Source organism: Salvelinus alpinus, chromosome 1 (assembly GCF_045679555.1).
Source record: "Salvelinus alpinus chromosome 1, SLU_Salpinus.1, whole genome shotgun sequence".
NCBI classification, from domain to species: domain Eukaryota; kingdom Metazoa; phylum Chordata; class Actinopteri; order Salmoniformes; family Salmonidae; genus Salvelinus; species Salvelinus alpinus.
This window is the reverse complement of record NC_092086.1, coordinates 35,530,511-35,550,819: the sequence shown is the minus strand read 5'-3', so window position 1 is coordinate 35,550,819 and position 20,309 is coordinate 35,530,511. Positions and strand designations below refer to the sequence as shown.

Sequence of the window (20,309 nt, the reverse complement as noted above, 5' to 3'; positions counted from 1 at the left end):
ACTCCATCCTGATTGTCCTGTGTGTGACACATAGCTTCTAGTCTAAAGCAGACTGACTCCATCTCCATTCCCTCAGGCGTCTCTCTGCATGTGGCATTAGATGTTGGGTTAGAAAGAGGAGGAGGAGGTAGGTTTGTTGGACTGTGCTGTACCAGGCCCAGAGTTCAGCATTATTACCACCAGATGTAGGGAGTTTTCTGTTGCACATTTTATTTATTTTATTTAACCTTTTATTTAACTAGGCAAGTCCATGAAGAACAAATTCTTATTTACAATGACGGCCTACCCCGACCAAACCCTAACCCGGACGACGCTGGGACGATTGTGCGCCGCCCTATGGGACTCGCAATCACGTCCGGTTGTGATACAGCCTGGAAACGAACCAGGGTCTGTAGTGACTCCTCTAGCACTGAGATGCAGTGCCTTAAACCGCTGCGCCACTCAGGAGCCCCAAAGTCAGGCTAGATGCTACAGCAAGCAGGGCCCCAGCCCAGAGTGGGAGAGTCCTGGGGAGAGGCAGGGTGTGGTGGTTGTGGGGTATGGGTTCCCCTCTGAGAGATGACTCAATTGGGCTGTTGGGTTAGTAATGGTCCTGACTGGTGCCTGGTGATGATCTGTCACTTTAAGAGGGAAACAGACATAATATACACAAGAAAGAAACAACAATAGGCAACTCTATTCACAGTTACACATGGTCAGGCTAGTCTGCACTGTAGGCCCATGTTTCTGTCAGACTAAAGTTCAAATAAACTCAGAGAAATAAAGAAACGTCCTCTCACTGTCAACTGCGTTTATTTTCAGCAAACTTAACGTGTAAATATTTGTATGAACATAACAAGATTCAACAACTGAGACATAAACTGAACAAGTTCCACAGACTAACAGAAATGGTGTGATTAATTATGTGACTAACAGAAATGTAATAATGTGTCCCTGAACTAAGGGGGGGTGGGTCAAAATCAAAAGTAAGTCAGTATCTGGTGTGGCCACCAGCTGCATTAAGTACTGCAGTGCATCTCCTCCTCATGGACTGCACCAGATTTGCCAGTTCTTGCTGTGAGATGTTACCCCACTCTTCCACCAAGTCACCTGCAAGTTCCCGGACATTTCTGGGGGGAATGGCCCTAGCCCTCACCCTCCGATCCAACAGGTCCTAGATATACTCAATAGGATTGAGATCCGGGCTCTTCGCTGGCCATGGCAGAACACTGACATTCCTGCCTTGCAGGAAATCACGCACAGAATGAGCAGTATGGCTGGTGGCATTGTCATGCTGGAAGGTCATGTCAGCATGAGCCTGCATGAGGGGTACCACATGAGGGAGGAGGATATCTTCCCTGTAACGCACAGCATTGAGAGATAGCCTGCAATGACAACAAGCTCAGTCCGATGATGCTGTGACACACCGCCTTAGACCATGACGGACCCTCCACCTCCAAATCAATCCCACTCCAGAGCACAGGCCTCGGTGTAATGCTCATTCCTTCGACGATAAACGCGAATCCGACCAACACCCCTGGTGAGACAAACCGCGACTCGTCAGTGAAGAGCACTTTTTTGCCAGTCCTGTCTGGTCCAGCGACGGTGGATTTGTGCCCATAGGCGACGACGTTGCCAGTGATGTCTGGTGAGGGCCTGCCTTACAGCAGGCCTACAAGCCCTCAGTCCAGCCTCTCTCAGCCTATTGCGGACAGTCTGAGCACTGATGGAGGGATTGTACATTCCTGGTGTAACTCGGGCAGTTGTTGTTGCCATCCTGTACCTGTCCCGCAGGTGTGATGTTCGGATGTACCGATCCTGTGCAGGTGTTGTTACACGTGGTCTGCCACTGCGAGGACGATCAGCTGTCTGTCCTGTCTCCCTGTAGTGCATTTTAGGCGTCTCACAGTACGGGCATTGCAATTTATTGCCCTGGCCACATCTGCAGTCCTCATGCCTCCTTGTAGCATGCCTAAGGCACGTTCACGCAGATGAGCAGGGACCGTTTTGGTGTTTTTCAGAGTCAGTAGAAAGGCCTCTTTATTGTCCTAAGTTTTCATAACTGTGACCTTAATTGACTAAAGTCTGTAAGCTCTTTGTCTTAACGACCATTCCATAGGTGCATGTTCATTAATTGTTTATGGTTCATTGAACAAGCATGGGAAACAGTGTTTAAACCCTTTACAATGAAGATCTGTGAAGTTATTTGGATTTTTACGAAATATCTTTGAAAGACAGGGTCCTGAAAAGGGACGTTTTTTGTTTATCTGTGTTCGATGTGGACTGGCTAGGACTAATGAATTATCTTAATTGACAGATAAGTGAATGTATTACATATACTTCAGTTCAATGTCAAGTATCATGGCTACTGTGGACGTAATCTTATCTTAGGCGATATCTTACATATTAACACAGCCAGCTTGCAACACACACAATCACTTGAAATATTCAACTGAAAGTATGCGCCTCGCCTTGCTTCCTCATCAAGAGGCTCTCCCCTGTTCCATCGTGCTGTGAGACCACGAGTGACTGAGTGCATCGTTCTAAATCGCCACATTACCCAAATCTGTGTAACCATGGCAACAAAGTGGCTGAGCAAATGAATTGATCTTCAGGGGCATCATGAGACCAAATTACTTTGTCACTTCTAATTTGTTGACAGACGGGTCATGAAGTGTTACATTTCCCCGTGCTCATCTATTTCGCACAGGATGGACCTTTTAGTGTACTGAGTAATTTGACTTTCTGTTTTTTCTGTCTGTCTGGGGCTCGCCCCCTCACTTTCTTGGTCTCTTTTTCTCTCCCTCACTTAATACATTTTTCCTCTTCTTTCATTTCTTTCTGTCTCTCTCAGGGATTTTCTTCCTCGAGGATCAGGCATTGTCACCCGTAGACCTCTGATCCTGCAGCTGTGCTTTAACAAAGCCGGTGAGTCTGAATTCTCATACAACCATGGCCTTGTCTGTCCTCATTGCTGCTGCCATGGACCTGCCTCCTCCACTCAGCAACACTGTCTGGTGCCTGGTAAAGACTTTCTTCTCTCTCTCTCTCTATCTGTGCCTCTATCTGTGCCTCTCTATCTGTGCCTCGCTCGCTCGCTGTGTCTCGCTGTGTGTCTGTCTCGCTCGCTGTGTGTCTGTCTCTCTCTCTCTCTTTGTGTCTCGCGCTCTCTCTCGCTCGCTCTCTCTCTCTGTGTCGTGTCTGTAGAGTATGCAGAGTTCCTACACTGTAAAGGGAGGAAGTTTGTGGACTTTGAGGAGGTCCGGGCGGAGATCGAGGCGGAGACAGACAGGATCACAGGCTCCAACAAGGGCATCTCCCCCATCCCCATCAACCTCCGGGTCTACTCCCCTAACGGTAATGCTCACCAACAGTTATTCATTTGGGGGTAATTTTAACATATGTATGCACACGTTCAGTTGGACACATGCGTACGCACACATAAAAGCGCAGCAAACACTTGCATTCATGTATCAACCTCTCAAAGAAACTACCTTCGCCATGCCATACAAGGACATGTATACACAATGTAACACACACATCAGGCAGTCTACATGGCAACAGTGATAACCTTCTCCCTCCATCTCGCCCTCCCTCTCTCCCCGTCCATCTCGCCCTCAGTGCTAAACCTGACTCTGATCGACCTGCCGGGGATGACTAAGGTGGCAGTGGGGGACCAGCCGCTGGACATAGAGCACCAGATCAGGGACATGCTGCTGCAGTTCATCACCAAGGAGAGCTGCCTCATCCTGGCCGTCACCCCCGCCAACCAGGACCTGGCCAACTCAGACGCCCTCAAGATTGCCAAGGAGGTGGACCCACAGGGTAAGGGACTAGCCTAGTGCTGCTGTACTGGTTCTCTATTGGAACTCCCAGGACCAAAGGATGAGGATGGGTACTTGATTTCTGGGTGGTGTTCATTTGGTGCACCAAATAGACTGAAACATTGACGCAGTACCTGGACTTGTCCAATAACAAACGCTAATTGATCTATTTTCCCCCATTGTTTTTCCTACTGAACAATTGTGTTGAATTGAAGGAGATGAGGAATGGAAGGCTGGGTGGATGGTGGACAGGCAGTAGTCAGGATTAATATGATGAGATGAAGACTGTTTGGGTCTGTTCAGGTCTGCGCACTATTGGCGTGATCACAAAGCTGGACCTGATGGACGAAGGGACGGATGCTAAAGACATCCTGGAGAACAAACTGCTACCTCTGCGTCGAGGTGAGGGGAGACACACACACACACACACACACACACACCTCATTGACTGCAGAGGAATAAGTGTGCGCTCTCTCTCCAGGTTATATCGGCGTGGTGAACCGCAGTCAGAAGGACATAGACGGCAGGAAGGACATCCGCGCTGCGCTGGCTGCTGAGAGGAAGTTCTTCCTGTCTCACCCGGGCTACAGACACATGGCCGAGCGCATGGGCACCCCACACCTGCAGAAACAACTAAACCAGGTGAGAGATTACTCAACGTTCACCTTTCTGTTATTCTACACTGATGTTCTAGTCTGACTTCCAGATCAGTTTTTTTGCTTTCTTGTGAAGTCTGAGAGACGGCACCAACAGATCTTAAACCAGGCTATAATGTTCCTTGAAACTCACTTGATCTTTCATTCACTATACATTCTCTCCCCTCCTATTCTCCTCACTCATTCTATCCCTTCCATTTCTCCTTCTCGCTCATTCTATCCCTTCCATTTCTCCTTCTCGCTCATTCTGTCCCTTCCATTTCTCCTCCCTCCTCTCCTCCCTCACTCATGGTGTCCCTCTCTCTCTCCTCAGCAACTGACCAACCACATCAGGGACACTCTGCCTGGGCTGCGCAGTAAGCTGCAGAGCCAGGTGCTCTCCCTGGAGAAAGAGGTGGAGGAGTACAAGAACTTCCGTCCCGACGACCCCACACGCAAGACCAAGGCCCTGCTGCAGTGAGTAGAGGACACGCTCACACACCTACACACACACACACACACCTACACACACACACACACACACACCACCATAATGAGTAGCTCCAGAGTTGACCCTGACTCTCTGTCTTTCTCCCCAGGATGGTGCAGCAGTTTGGGGTGGACTTTGAGAAGCGTATCGAGGGCTCTGGGGACCAGGTGGACACAGCGGAGCTGTCGGGCGGTGCCAAAATTAACCGGATCTTCCACGAGCGCTTCCCCTTCGAGCTGGTCAAGGTGAGCGCTGCGGTCTCAATACTCACTGTCACAATATTTCTACAAGAGAAGTTCATCTGCCTGCTTGACTGTTTTGACCACAGTTGGTAGACTTGTTTGGAAGTGTGAATTTTGGAGTGCAGAATGGATGAACAGTTTTTCTATTGTTTGTTCTTCTCTCTTTTCTCTGTCAGATTGTGTTTGATGAGAAGGAGTTGAGGAGGGAGATCAGTCATGCCATCAAGAATGTCCATGGTGTCAGGCAAGTGGAGGAGAGGAGGGGCCGTCCTGTGTCTTCACACACCACCACCACTGTGTTCAGCTCCTTCCTCTTCACTGTCAACCCTCTCTGTTTCCTCCTTTCATGTAAAACTGACACAGCATGCTTAGCAATCACAGAGCAATTAGCCTAAAATGCCCACAGATCACTCTCCCACAGAACGGCCTATCATACACTCAAATGGTGGTTGTTCAATGTGAAATCTAAACCATGTAATCTTCCCCCACTCCTTCTTCTCCACCTCTATTTGTCTGTCATATCTTCCTTCCTATTTCCTTGTGCATACATCAATCACTGATTTGTGTGCTGTTTCGTGTTTGTATGCTGATAACCTTGGCTCTGCTCTCTCTTCCTTATTTCTGTCTGTCTGTGAATGTCTGTTTTATTATCTTTTATTTGATTTTTTTTATATGTACTGTTCTCATTGTCTGGACTGACTCGTCGATCTGCTTTTGTCTGTTTGTCTGTTATCTCTCTGGACAATAACTTCTCTGTCGTCCTACCTCTCTGTTTTTTTTTTTTTGTCCCTTATCTCTGTCTTCCCCCTGTCTGTGTCTTTGTGCGTCCTCAGAACGGGCCTGTTCACTCCCGACCTGGCGTTTGAGGCCATTGTGAAAAAGCAGATCATTAAGCTGAAAGAGCCCTGTATCAAATGTATCGACCTTGTCATTCAGGAGCTCATCAACACAGTCAGGCAGTGCACCAACAAGGTACTGCAGCCTGGTGTCCAGACTCCCGTCCTGTCTCGACCCAGCCTGGCCACAAGGGGGCGACGCTGAGGGGGGCACAACACTGACCCACTCTGCTCCACAACAGCTGTCCATCCATGGCCTCTATGACCCTTTAGATAGTACAACTAGGGCCCAGAGATTTTCCAGTCAGGTCATATAGTTAGTTAGTAAATAAAAACTCCTGGCCCTAATCAGAACGTCTACTGTGTAACCACTCGGGGGCTCCTGAGTGGCGCAGCGGTCTAAGGCACTGCATCTCAGTTCAAATCCAGGCTGTATCACAACCGGCCGTGATTGGGAGTCCCATAGGGCGGCGCACAATTGGCCCAGCGTCGTCCGGGTTTGGCTGGTGTAGGCCGTCATTGTAAATAAGAATTTGTTAAATAAGGTTAAATAAATAAAATAAAAACACGCTATACACACTTGCATAGTGTAGATGTAGTGTGGTGTATGTCCAGAGGACTGGATGGTGCAGATATGGGGACAGTTTGACTCCCCCCTCAGCCAGCCACAGCTAGCCTGTGTGCCAGGTGCCGCTGTCGTGTTTTGTGACGGTTGTGGTGTCGTCGTCGTGGAGACGGGATGGTTGGGGATGGCCATTCCCCGAGCATCACTGGTCTCACATGGACAAGCTGCAGGTCTCATCTGTCTAAGAATGATACACACTTAGGACTGACATAGCTAGGGTGTTAGTTATGTGGGAACTGTGAGTTGAATATGTGCCCACATATCTATATTATATACCTAGTTTGAGAAGAACTGCCCTGTCAAGAGAAGAGGATGTGAACGCCTGCGGCTTGTCCTTATCTTCTTGCTTTACTTGTATTTCTAGAGACCAGATTTCTAGTTTGACAGATAACTAACTAAACTAAGAATCTTCTTGTTTTTCTTTCTTTCCTGTATTTCTCTCTCTCTCGCCTCTGTTGTTATTTCTCTGTCTATCCCTCTCTCTCTCTATGCTGCCCCCCTACACTACGCTCCCCCACTCCCCCGTACCCCCTCAGAACGGGCTTGTTCACCCCTGACCTGGCCTTCGAGGCCATAGTCAAAAAGCAGATCCTCAAACTGAAAGAGCCCAGCCTGAAATGTGTGGATCTGGTGGTGTCCGAGCTGACCGCGCTCGTCATGAAGTGTTCCGTCAAGGTAACCAAGAGCAGACTCACCCCTCACAGGAAAGAGGGGGGGAAAGAAGGAAGAGAGAGAGAGTGTTCCGGAGCGTATTCTCTCATCTGTGATTGAATGCCCGTCCCTGTTCCCCTCGCACCTCTCCTCCACCGCTCTCCAATCAGCAACCTATCCTAATGAAATCATCCCCCACGCCACCTCTCCTCCACCGCTCTCCAATCAGCAACCTATCCTAATGAAATCATCCCCCACGCCATCTCTCCTCAGTGCCTGGATTGTGTGTGTATCCCTCCCTCGCCACGCACATCCTCTCCTTTTGTCCAAGCCACACGTGTCCGATCAAGCATTGACTTGCAAATCACGTCCGAATGTTAAGCAGCGCGTCTTAACTTCCTTTCAGCAGCCTCTCCTCACCCGTGCCCTGTTTGATTTGAGCACATTCAGACTGATTCCCCATCTGCCTCCACCCTCCATCTGCCACCTCCATCCCCATCTCCCCTCCTCCTCAAGACCCAGACCTCTGTCTATCAGAACATCAGAGCCCAGATCTCCAGAGCTATGTTTACATGTCCTGCAGAGCTCCAGGGCTATAGGGCTGTGCTCCCTCACTGACCCAGCACTGCACCATTGACATTATTCTGTCTGCCTAACCGGATGGAAATACAACGTGAGGGAAACAATATACATATCTGCTGGCGCGCTGTGCCGGGGGTTGCCATAGCAACAGTGCTGCTCAACAACCATGCCATCTTGTGGATGGAGGGGGGAATTGCATTTCAAAGACCCACCACAGTCCATCCCTTTCACTGTCACTACCTCTGGTATTAGTTCAGCTGAAGAAAGGATCGCCCTTCACTCTGTCCTTCACCCTCTTCTTCATTCTCCTGATCTGTTCTTCACTAACATGAAATAATATCAGCAATCACCGTCAGCTTGGAATGATTGTTTACTGTCACAGGAAAACAATAGTGTCAACTGTAAGTTAACTTACTTTCTTTTTTTTACGTTGAATGATCTAATTTCCTAAATGTTTCTACTCCAGTCAACTAGAGCTAATCATCATGACATCAGTCCTCATGGTGTCCATCATGGTCATTCCCAGCTGAGGCTGAAAGCGCTGCCCTTATGCCATAGATCACAGACATTCATCCTGTGTGCATGCCCATTAAGGAGTGAGTGTGTGTGTGTGTGTGGTAGTCAGGCATTCAGCAGTGAATATAGTAATCATACTATGTCCTTCCCCTTTCCTGCACACTGAGTGTAAGAAACATTAAGAACACCTTCCTAATATTGAGTTGCACCCCATTTTGCCCTCAGAACAGCCTCAATTCGCCTGGACATGGACAAGGTGTCGAAAGCATTCCACAGGGATGCTGGCCCATGTTGACTCCAATGCATCCCACAGTTGTGTCAAGTTGGCTGGATGTCCTTTGGGTGGTGGACCATTCTTGATACACACAAGAAACTGTTGAGCGTGAAAAACACAGCAGCGTTGCAGTTCTTGACACACAAACTGGTGCGCCTGGCACCTACTACCATAACCTGTTCAAGGGCACTTAAATATTTTGTCTTGTCTATTCACCCTCTGAATGGCACACATACACAATCTGTGTCTCAATCGTATCGACGCTTAAAAATCCTTGAACCTGTTTCCTCTCCTCATCTACACTGATTGAAGTGGATTTAACTTTAAGGTGACATCAATAAGGTATCATAGCTTTCACCTGGATTCACCTGGTCAGTCTATGTTATGGAAAGAGCAGGTGTTCTTAATGTTTTGTCCACTCAGTGTATGCGCTTCACCTCCTGTCTGTTGTATATGTAAATGGAAGGTAGGTCAGCATGGATAGTCATGCCAGAGTGTTAGTGTATGCTAGTGATTCTCTTTGTCTATATGGTCAGTGTTGCAGTTGTTTTGTGTTACCTTGCAGCTGGGTTCCTACCCCCGGCTGAGAGAGGAGACCGAGAGGATCGTCACCACCTACGTCAGAGAGAGAGAGGGCAAGACCAAGGACCAGGTCAGTGCATTTAGGGCCTGTTTTTACAAGGAGTCTCTGGGTAGGATTGCTGACGTAGCATCAGTTCAGCCTTTTAGATCATAATGAATTAGATGATATGGTCAGGGGGACCTGATCCTAGATCAGCACTCCTACTCTGAGATGCTTTTTTAATGCAGGACCTGACCACTGACAGAGAAACACTCCCAACAGGAGATTTTTAAGAAATATTATAAATATTATTTAAGAAATATATATTTCTCCATTTGAAATCAATTGTTTGTACTTGCCTTTCTTGCACTTGTCTTTTCTGTATAAGGACTGGCTTTGCTTGATTGTGCTAAGTGGTTGTTGATGCGCGGATTGTAAATTACGTCTGTTCAACGACTAAATGAATGTAAATGTGATGTAAAATGAACTCTATTGTCATAGTGAAGCTCTTTCTTCATTCTAGGTGATGCTGCTGATTGACATTGAGCTGTCCTACATCAACACCAACCACGAGGACTTTATAGGCTTCGCCAAGTATGAATCCTACTACCCCCCCCCCCCCCCCACCACCCTAATACACCTCACCCTTTACCCAAGCTCCCCTACCTTTCCCCATCTCTCCCTAATGCTCGTGCCCCAGCTCTCAGCTGAAGGTGTGGTTGTGATGTAGTCCTGGGCACCAGACTAACTCAATACTGCCCAAAGTCAGATGTGTACTGTTTGCTGAACTGGGCATGGACTGAACTGAACTCTGCTGAAGATAGATCTGGTAGAGTCCCATAAGCTTGTGTGTCTGACTGCCTGTGCTTGATAGTTATTCCTACAGTAAGTGCCATTCCCTATAGACTTGAAACAATCAATACCTCAATCGCTGTTTGGCCACTTTATCACAACCCCCAAAGACACTCACAGAGACCGCTGTCGCTACAAACCACAATTAACGCTACTTTTATCAGTATTACTGAGCCTAACAAGGGGCTGTATCTGTGGATCCTTGATCTACATGCTGTAAACCAGCTGTGACTCAGTCAGTCTGATTGATCCACCATGAAGGCAGATCAATGAACGTGGTTAGAGCACCGTAGAATACGCTCTAGGGGAAGCTAGGGGTCAGACAAGGTCTAGAGCTAGATCGTTGCTGCATGGTCCGTCACGGTTAGTTCTGCCTCTAATGAGCTGAATCAAGCATGCTAGTTTGTGCACCCTCCCTTTCTGACTCTGTCTCTCTGGAACCGTTTTGAATTTTCAAGGACACTTATCTGTTGTGTGCTTAGGGATTGACCTGAGTGAGTTAGATTGGAGTTTTTATCTGTTGACTGCATTGGTTATTACTAATAACATGGTGTTTTGGAATCCTGAGTTCCTGCATCTTGCTAATCGGCCAGCCCTAGCCACTCATACTGGATGTCCTGCCAGAGCTTGACATGTGTTGACCTCTGCCCTCTACACTGTCTCCAGTGTAGCAATTACTATAGGATGCACAGCATGTAGCTAGCTGAGTTGAAAGTCTCTTCCATAGAAATATAATGACTTCTGTTTCTATGGTCTCTTCCCTCTGCCTGAGGTATGCATCTGATTACGTAACATAGCATTGTCCTTTGTGGGTCTGAATGGCGTGCGGGTTCCTTTCCAATCATCCGCATGGAGAATGGGTTGATGGATTGATGAGAAGTGTTTCAGGTAGGTAGGGGTGGTAACTTGTCTCTCGTGGCGTCACTTTCAGTCTTGACTTCAGAAGGCACGATGATGGTAGCCCACCAGGGTACGGCAACAACAGGTGGGCTGTCACGAATCGGGTGTCCCTCTTCCTCTCCGCCTGTTCCCCCAGACCCCACTCCCACTGTTCCCACGACTATGTTTGATAACTTGAATTGTAGGACAGGTTTGATAGCTGTAAAACGATTTGATTGATCAATACACATTATTACCCAAACATTGTTGATGCTGGTTGTGATTTTGAATTTGTTTTTTTTCCTTCTGAACCTGTCCTTTTCTAACAGTGCCCAGCAGAGAAATACACATCAGAACAAGAAGAGGGCCATTCCAAACCAGGTACACTTGGTCCCTCCTCCTCCCACCCTCTTACTTACCCAGCCCTCCCAATCTGATCAACCCCCAGATTAAGCTTCCCCAGACTGACACTTCCCCCTCTATCATATTTACATGTTGTAACATACCTGACCTCTGACCTTATGCTACCAATGAATAGACTCAACTACTAGTAACCTGACACTTACAACCTAACAGCACTTATTTACGTAAGTATAAGTAGCTTCAAGATAACCCCTGCAAATCATGGCCAAGTACCATCCTGTCTTTAAGTCAGATGTTAATTTTACTCCTTGGGCACTGTGTTATAAACCTGGCACCTCTCTTCCTGTGTTATCCAAACAGTTCTAAAAGTGTTTTGAAGTCTCTGCTTTATTGATGTGATATCTAAATACCTGAAATCATGTGACTATGTTATGTCAGCTTCAATGTCATCAACACTTATAGAGTGCACTTCTCAGGTTCCTGGAAACCTAGTAAGGGTACATATTTTATAGGATATACATTACATCCTATAGAAATACCTTCTAACACTGAATTTCAGCGAGGGGAGAGTTGCCCTAGACTAGAGTCATTCAAGCCCTCCCTGCTTCCCTGCATAGGAAATGAACAGCTATGTTTCTACTACAACTATCACTACCTTATCACTATTTGCACAGCACTATAACACAACCAAGGCATGATACCCAACAGCAAAGCAACAATCATAGAATTGTTTTTCAACTAACCCAAGCACTTTTTGTATTGTAATTCAGATTGTGCATGGGACCCAGCTTCGCTCAATGAAGCAACCAATATCAAATAACCGATGTGTGGTACTTGAAGGAAATCTAATCGCATGTAACTCTTGTTCTCTTGCTCCCTCTCTCTCATCTTTCTCTGTCTCCATCTTTTCTCTCCTTCCATCTTTCTTTCTATCCCTCAACCTTTCTCTCCATCTCTCCGGTTGTCTCATGGATTCCTTCCATTTCTGTCTCTCACCTTCAAACCTTTCATTCTACCATTTCAAATGTCCCCCCCCCCACACCTCCCCTTGCCTATTTTCCCACTCCCCCATCTCCCTCCCTCCCTGGCTTGCTTGCTTCCCCCTTTTTCCCCGGTCTATGATTTATCCTGCCATTTTTTGCCCTAACCACTCCCCAACCCCCCCCATCCCTGCAGGGTGAGATTCTGGTAAGTACCCCACAGATCCAAGCCACACCCTGTTAGGAGTCAGCAGGGGTCACCAGAGCAGGATAACTGAGGCCAGACATCTGACACTTAGGAAAGAATGGGGGGTTATGGGAATTGGTGTTATGACAACTTGTTCCAGGTTACTTCTTTGTACAGAACTCCTCTTCAAAATGATGAGCTGTTTTTTCTCGTCATATCTTCCCTACTCCACAGGGACTGAGAGAGGGCGAGCAGGAGAAGGTAGTAGAGTCTCAAAGTCTCAAGACTTATGGCAAACCGGAGATCAATTAGAATCGTATCGTAGAGATGTAATTCTCATCGGCTTTACCCTTACCCGTAATCGGTAACGGCTTTCTCAATAACATCCGGGTTATGCTCAATAATTATTGGTTTCACTTAACAAGAAAGCAATTGTCTTTAATTGGACAAGTAGATAGTAATATTCTAACATTTTACTTTTTACTCTCAAACCTATTGAAACCAGTTCTGTCCAAGCACAGGCAGAATTGTAAAAAAAAAATTGTCACGTTCTTGAACCACACTGAAGTGTAATGTCATGATTCCCTGTGAAAGACTATGGAAGAGTTGGGAGGATGTGAGAGTGGCTGGTGTCAGTTCTCCTGCTTTTGGTCCTTACCCATGCTGCCCTGTCCAGGGGTTTAACTAGTGACCGCCACAGTTTGCCTTGCTGTCGAAGGGTCCTGAACATTCCAGGGATGGGGGGAGGAGACATGAATCACCAACAATCATACACTAGATGTTCACATTTTCATCCTTTTGGTGTCATTGAAATCTCCTCTTGATGTTTTCTCTCTTTAGCTTACTGTGGCATGTCAACTTTCCACAACTCAATATTCCAATCATCACTATAACAATATGTTAGTAACACACCTCACAACTGTCCACAAACCATTCTGTGTGGGACCCGTGACTGTCATTCCAATCAGGGACCAGATGGTGGCAGTAGAGGGTAGAAGGGCATGGGGGGGTGTCATGATTCAATCAATGATTAGAATTTACTTAAAATAACTCTGATCAAATATGATTTTGAAGTAATATAAATTGGGTTTAATAATGATTTGGAATGTGTATATATCCATACATCTAATGTATCAATGTTTGATTTACCAGCTGTTAGAAGACCTAAAATAATGTGTTTACTTTAGAAATTAGTGATTTCAATGTAGGGAAGCTTTTGACAGGAATTGAGGCAATGATGCCATCAAGTGGCCTAACTTTTCTAGAGTGATAATAACCTGAACATTAGATGTAGCTGAAGATGGAACAGGCTAAATGTCTTTCTTTGTCATCACTGACCTATCCTGTATGTCAGGGCTTCTGTTTAGACAGTGAGGTAAGAAGTGTCATGGCATTAAAAGCATCTCACTATCCCTATTCTGTCACCTCACACTCCTCTTGTCTGTCTCTCACCTTCAACACTTACGACACTGACCACTGACTGCCAGCCAGGTTTGAAAAGAAAACAAAAACGTTCTCATTACAGAGGGTGTAAGGCAATTCCTCGCCAAGGCAAACTGAGAATTTAGCTAACTCCTATGTTAGCTACTTTTGCTACTTTCCTACTAATCACACCCCCCCCCCCCGTCATAAACCCCAACCAGTCTTTAAGACACAGGAGAGGGAGAGGGAGGTTGATGTTCTCTCTGTCTTATCGGCATAACTTGACAGCATCCTTGTCCAAGCTTGATATCTGCCGCCCCTGATGGTTCTTTGTAATGGCACTAACAATGAGAGCATTACTCTAATACAGGGGTACTACAACCAGGGGTCAGCAGCCCCCTAGGTATCCAACGAGGTACTGCAGGGGGTCCCAAAAAAAGTGATCTTTATTTAAAGGTTTTTATGACCATCGCTAGCAACAGAATAAGCAAATGTTGAATTACATGCTGTGGAAAATAAGAGTATCTTTCTGATATCAACTTTATTTTTCAACTCCTAATATTGAACAGATTACACTCATTAAAGATAATTACACTCACTGGTGTATCTGACATAGGCTTTGAAACAGCACCTGTGAATAGACTTCCACTGTGGCAAGTGCTGCTGGCTGCTGCAAAGCTTTGTTGACTTGGACATACATTTTTGGCCAGACATGGCTAACCTTTGTTTAACCAGCGCTAAACAGTTGTTCTTAGCGAAAATGTGTTTGGAGTTACCTTTTCTAGCGAATAGGCTGTTAGTTTACACTTCCTCTTCCAGTTATAATGTGGCGAGGTCAAAATAATGAAAAACTCTATTCATTTATGTTATTACTTCTGCTTGACATTATCATTCACCTGATAAGACAAGTCGTGAAAACAATGTTTGCTAACTTAGGATGGGGTTCCCTGCGTTGTCGGTTTGTCTGCGAGGGCATCCCTGGGCATGAAAAGGTTGAAGACCCCTGCTCTAATACAACTTGACAACAACTGTCTACAGAAAGAACCTCTCAACCCTGACTCATCTCTCTTTCCTCCCTCCCTCTCCCTTCCTTAAATCCTCCTTTTATTTTTTTCACCCCTCTCTATCTACCCGTCCGCTCCGTGAGCTGTGGCTCAATCTACCCGTCTCCACTGTCTCTGCATATCGCTGTATTCCTCTCCCACAGTCTGGCCCACCTTCTCTTGCCTCCATCTCTTTTTATCTCCTGTTCCTTAGATAGGTGTTTAGCCTCCTACAGTGCCCTACACTGGAGTGTATGTCTGACGACTCTGCCCAGTTAACCCACTAACCCTAGTCTGTTTTGGCTAACTGTGTATAGGCAAGCTTTTACTGACCCGCTCACTCTAACATACCACCGCCGACCCTTGATCCCTGACCCTATGTGGGTCCCATTTGGTCTGGATGACCCATATTAGTTAGTATTGAGGTTATTAAGGTTTGTTTGAGGTTTCCTGTTTAAATCTCCACCCCTTCAGTTAGTCATCCTTTCTGAATGATACTTTTGTATGCTTACTGTACATCAGGGTTCATGTTCAGAAACATTGTTTAAATTGTAAATCTTTATACTCAGAATAGAAGAGTAAATTTAGAGTATGTAGAACATCTTAGTGCTTATATTGGTAAGACAGGATCAACCAAAACTCACACTGAGTACCCAGGTAAGGTTTTATTGGTCAGTTAAGTTAGTCATATCACAAGATCTCCAGGAGGTAAATCATGAGTACTTTAATGACGTGTTTTCCCTCCATCCTCCTGGTATACCTTGTCCCCCACCACCCCTCGCTCCCCTGTTCCCCCACCCCTATCTCCCCTAACAGGTGATCCGCAAAGGCTGGCTCACCATCAACATCAGCATCATGAAGGGAGGCTCCAAGGAGTACTGGTTCATCCTGACTGCAGAGTCACTATCCTGGTACAAGGATGAGGAGGTGAGTGTCTAACACTGGGATAAGTACAACACTAAATAATACAATACAAACTGCCAGAAAGATTCTGCTACTACTCCATGGGCTGATATATGATCTGCATTGCATGCTCCCTCCTCCCTCTCATTGTCATGGTGGAGAATCAGATCCGGCCAGAGCCTCTCACCAGAGCCCCTGCTGGCTGGTGGTTAGATGTGTCCTGAGTGTGTGTGTGTCCCGGCCCAGCCTAACCAATGTGCAGACTACTGTTCAGCTTCAGCCTGATGAACAGGTAGTCTGAACACTGGGCAGGCGGGGGGGTGAGGAGGGGGGAAGGCCCGCGGGGTCGCTCCGGCTGCAGGTCACTGCCCTAGGGACAGGACAGAGGTGGGGGGGAGAGATGGAGGGAGAGTAAACATTCCTCTGATAAAGAAAGCAACCAAACTCAGAATGAGGTCCAAATATATAACTGTATTGAATAATTTAGTATGTTGATGTAATGGAGAGATGTTGAGCTTACAACTTTTTTTTTTATAGAATTTGATCAACTTAGTGCACATTAACAAAACAGAAAAGTGTTTGCCCACTCTGTGTGACCACACACTACTCTCTACAGTCAGATTTCAAATGCTCTGTAGGCCATTTCAAAGGCTGTAAAATATATGGAAATGGCATGTCGATAATACATATTTTATGATGTTTTACTGGAACAAAGTTGAAATAATATTAAAGAAATAAACCAAAAGCACTAGGGATCAGAAAGCACTAGGGATCATCCTAGGAAAGTTAAACATTTACAGACGGATGCATTTAGAAATATGTTCTTACTTTTAAACTTACCATTAGTTCGGTCAGAGCAGCCCAGGCCTTGGCAAAGATGTCCCCTCTCTCAGCGAAACAAAAAGAGCTTCAAAAGATATCGCTGACCAGAGCTAAAGACAAACCTTTAACCCGTCAGTCTGACTACGCCTCAAAACAACTGGTACCGTTCAGTTTCTACCAGTCCTCTGTGGCGGAAAGAGCGAGAGAAGGAGAAAGTGCAGAAGAGAAAGAGGAGCGAGGGAGGATGGTGGAAGCAAACTGACGTGGCAGGCGGGTTGAAATGTTCCAGCAGGGATCTGCCTTTGGAATTTGCAGGAAATCGTACTGGGTTACTGGGGGCGGGTTGGGGGGGTGGGTGGGGTGGGGGTGTATGTTTGTCTTGGTTTGTGGTTGTATGCCACTTTCATGCATCTATGTGTTTACGTGTTTGCATTTGCACAAGCACATGGGTGTTTGTATGTTTTCATGTGTGTGGTTATATATTTGTGTTTCTGTGTGTTTGTGTGTGTGTGTGTGTGTGTGTGTGTGAGACGAGGACATTGGCTTAGAGTGGTGTAACTGTTGGGACTGAGTGGCTCTCTGTGTTAGTGCAGACATAAACGCTTCCAGATGCTTCTCCTCAACAGTGCAAAGCTGGCATCCCTCCCCCCCATCTCTCCCTCATGCTCCTCCTCTCTCCCTCTCTTCTCACCAGCCTGGTGGTCTGGGTCTTATACAGAGGAAATGCATTCCACTGTCTGCTCATTGGTGGAGAAGCCTAGTGTTGTATTCCACTGTTTTTCAAAGTTACCCATGAAGTTTCTTAATGGCTCCCTCTTATTTGTGTACTTTAGTGTTTTTAATGGCTTCAAGGATTTGTTTCTCAAGATGTTATTGCTATGAGTTCAGGTCCCCGTCCCCCCTCTCTGTGTTTTAGGAGAAAGAGAAGAAGTACATGCTTCCCCTAGATAACCTCAAGCTGAGGGATGTGGAGAAAGGCTTCATGTCCACCAAACACGTATTTGGCGTCTTCAACACTGAATCCAGGTCAGGGAAATGGATGTGTATGTGGGTCCTGTTCCACACAAGTCTGTCATTTCAATTCAGTGAATCAGGAAGTAAACTGACATTTTAAATGTTACAAAATTTTCATCGAGAAGCATTGAGGGAAATTCACTTAGTGAATTGACTGAAATTAAATAGAATTTACACCCACCCTGATTGTGTTTGTGTTTTGCCATCCATCAAGCAGGAATGTGTATAAGGACCTGCGTCAGATTGAGCTGGCCTGTGACACCCAGGAGGACGTGGACAGTTGGAAAGCCTCCTTCCTGAGGGCTGGGGTCTACCCTGAGAAGGACCAGGTACTGAACCCAAACTCACCCAAATAGTCTTTGGGTCGCTTTCCCGGGCACAGATGAAACCTAGTCCTGGACAGACTTAAGGACATGCTCAACGGAGATTCTCCATTGAAAGGGTTTTGTAGTCCAGGACTAGGCTTCATCTGTGTCTTGTAAACCGACCCTTGAAGTTTGAATGTTAGCAGAAGCAGAGGTCAAACGAACACATGTGTTGTGGTGACAGCCTTTGTCAGTATTTGATGAACACTAGGCATGCAACTATACTTCTTGATGACGTCACTGATGATTGTCCTACTGCTTGTTTCTTTCTTCTCATGCACGCCAATTCATGATTCAAGGGAGATTATGAGGTACTAATATCAGAGCGATTGGATGTATGATTCACAATGGCATACATCTACCGCAAATGTATCCCAATGGCATGCAGTAGTATTAGCTATAGTGTATTGACCTCAACACTCAGAGAACAGGTACGTGTGGCCTCAATTCAAAGGACCTGTTTGGACCGGTCATGTGTCCTCACTCAGAGGTAACGTCTCTCTCTGTGTTCCTCAGGTGGACACTGAGGATACGGCCCCTTCAGAAACCTTCTCCATGGACCCCCAGCTGGAGAGGCAGGTGGAGACCATCCGTAACCTGGTGGACTCCTACATCGGCATCGTCAACAAGTCCATCAGGGACCTCATGCCCAAGACCATCATGCACCTCATGATCAACAGCGTGAGTGAGAAAAGCCTGGAGACAGTCTATACTTAGCAGGCTCTGTCTTATAGCAGGGGATTCCATCAGATGGTTGTATGCCAGCTTTGTGTTCCTGTGTGTTGACGCGTTTCCACAAGCGCCGGGGTGTTTGTGTTTTCTAGCATCACTGAAGATTGACTATTCAGTGACTCCATCTTTCCATGCAGACTAGTATGATGTGAGTAGGGAAAGGAGTAGGACACCACCGTTTCTCCGTAGTCGATGGTCTTCCTCTCCTCTCCTCCCCAGGCTAAGGACTTCATCCACTCAGAGCTGCTGGCCTACCTGTACTCGTCAGGTGACCAAAACAGCCTGATGGAGGAGTCAGCTGACCAGGCGCAGCGCCGCGACGAGATGCTCCGCATGTACCACGCCCTCAAGGAGGCACTGCACATCATCGGTGACATCACCACCACCACCGTGACGGTCCCCGTGCCGCCGCCCGTCAACGACAGCTGGATGCAGGAGGCCAGGTGAGAGGAGAGAGTGTGTGTACACATTCACACATACAAAAGGAATTTGTTGACTTTGACGTTAATGTGGATTGAGTGAATGTACCTTAAATTCTCTCAAATTTATGTAATGGAAGATGTTTTGCTTCATCCATTTTAACATGTGGGAACTAAAGGGGGTCATGTGGGAACTAAAGGGGGTCATGTGGGAACTAAAGGGGGTCATGTGGGAACTAAAGGGGGTCATGTGGGAACTAAAGGGGGTCATGTGGGAACTAAAGGGGGTCATGTGGGAACTAAAGGGGGTCATGTGTAAGAGACTGTACAGTCGACCAAAGCTTATTGTTGTTGTGCAGTGTTTGTATAATGTATATTTCATTGTCTGTCTGTTCTTTTTCCATTCCCCACACCTCTTTGTCTCTGTTCTCGTCTCTCTCCAGTCCTACCCCCCAGCGCCGCCCCCCGGCCGCAGCAGCCCCTCCCCCAAGCCGTCCTCCTGCAGTGAGTGGCCCAAGGCCGGGACCACCCCTCAACCCCTCCCCAGCGTTTGGGGGGCCCCCCATCCCCTCTCGCCCGGGCCCGCCGCCCATTAACGCCTTTGGCAGCAACAACCATCAGGACCCTTTCAGTGCCCCCCCACTGATCCCCTCTCGGCCCGCTCGCATCCCCCCTGGCGTGCCCAGGTAAGACCACCTCTCAGAAGGGAGCAGTACCTACTTACTTATCCTCACACAGGAATAATGTCTCCTCATCAACACTATTTTAACCTGTGTAACCCTCTTTATTCATTGTTGAATTGCCAGGTTATCACTGTAACTGCAGCACCTGGCTCTGACTGTCTGTTGACGTCAATAGATGGATTTAAGTTTCCTCCCAGTCCCACCTTTCACATTACTACTTTAACCTTTTCTTTACACACTTCTCTTCCTTTCTCTTTCCTCTATCTTGGTTATCTTCTCTGTTTCATAAACCCCATCTCTTAACTCCTCTCTCTTTTGTGCTCAACTCCCTTTCTCTGTTTCTTCTTATGTTCTCCCTATCTCTCTGTGGTAGTGTTTCCCTCCATTCACGTCTCACAATCTCTCATCTGTTCTCCTGCTCGCTCTATC

General features: G+C 46.7%; 1 protein-coding gene and 1 long non-coding RNA gene across 13 annotated transcripts in view; one reads left to right on the top strand and one right to left on the bottom strand.

The window, feature by feature from the left end:
* Positions 1-20,309, top strand: part of LOC139574532 (dynamin-2) — a 39,685-nt gene that overhangs the window by 13,827 nt on the left and 5,549 nt on the right. For 2 of the 12 annotated variants that reach the window (XM_071399285.1, XM_071399207.1), the window contains 19 exons: positions 2,834-2,907; positions 3,187-3,336; positions 3,601-3,804; positions 4,107-4,205; positions 4,285-4,445; positions 4,773-4,915; positions 5,038-5,173; positions 5,347-5,414; positions 6,004-6,142; positions 9,220-9,306; positions 9,740-9,810; positions 11,277-11,328; positions 12,712-12,738; positions 15,759-15,869; positions 17,584-17,693; positions 17,896-18,010; positions 18,563-18,727; positions 18,998-19,221; positions 19,641-19,883. In XM_071399285.1, coding sequence (XP_071255386.1) covers positions 2,834-2,907; positions 3,187-3,336; positions 3,601-3,804; positions 4,107-4,205; positions 4,285-4,445; positions 4,773-4,915; positions 5,038-5,173; positions 5,347-5,414; positions 6,004-6,142; positions 9,220-9,306; positions 9,740-9,810; positions 11,277-11,328; positions 12,712-12,738; positions 15,759-15,869; positions 17,584-17,693; positions 17,896-18,010; positions 18,563-18,727; positions 18,998-19,221; positions 19,641-19,883 — 2,379 coding nt within the window. Of the gene's footprint in view, positions 1-2,833; positions 2,908-3,186; positions 3,337-3,600; positions 3,805-4,106; positions 4,206-4,284; positions 4,446-4,772; positions 4,916-5,037; positions 5,174-5,346; positions 5,415-6,003; positions 6,143-7,167; positions 7,307-9,219; positions 9,307-9,739; positions 9,811-11,276; positions 11,329-12,486; positions 12,499-12,711; positions 12,739-15,758; positions 16,122-17,583; positions 17,694-17,895; positions 18,011-18,562; positions 18,728-18,997; positions 19,226-19,640; positions 19,884-20,309 lie in introns of those variants that run through there. The other 10 variants (XM_071399214.1, XM_071399251.1, XM_071399224.1 and 7 more) reach the window with 10 other exon arrangements.
* Positions 15,589-16,953, bottom strand: LOC139574601 (uncharacterized). Its single transcript, XR_011674802.1, has 2 exons — positions 16,686-16,953; positions 15,589-16,215 (listed from the first exon to the last, which is right to left on the bottom strand). It is a non-coding gene; the product is annotated as an uncharacterized lncRNA (long non-coding RNA).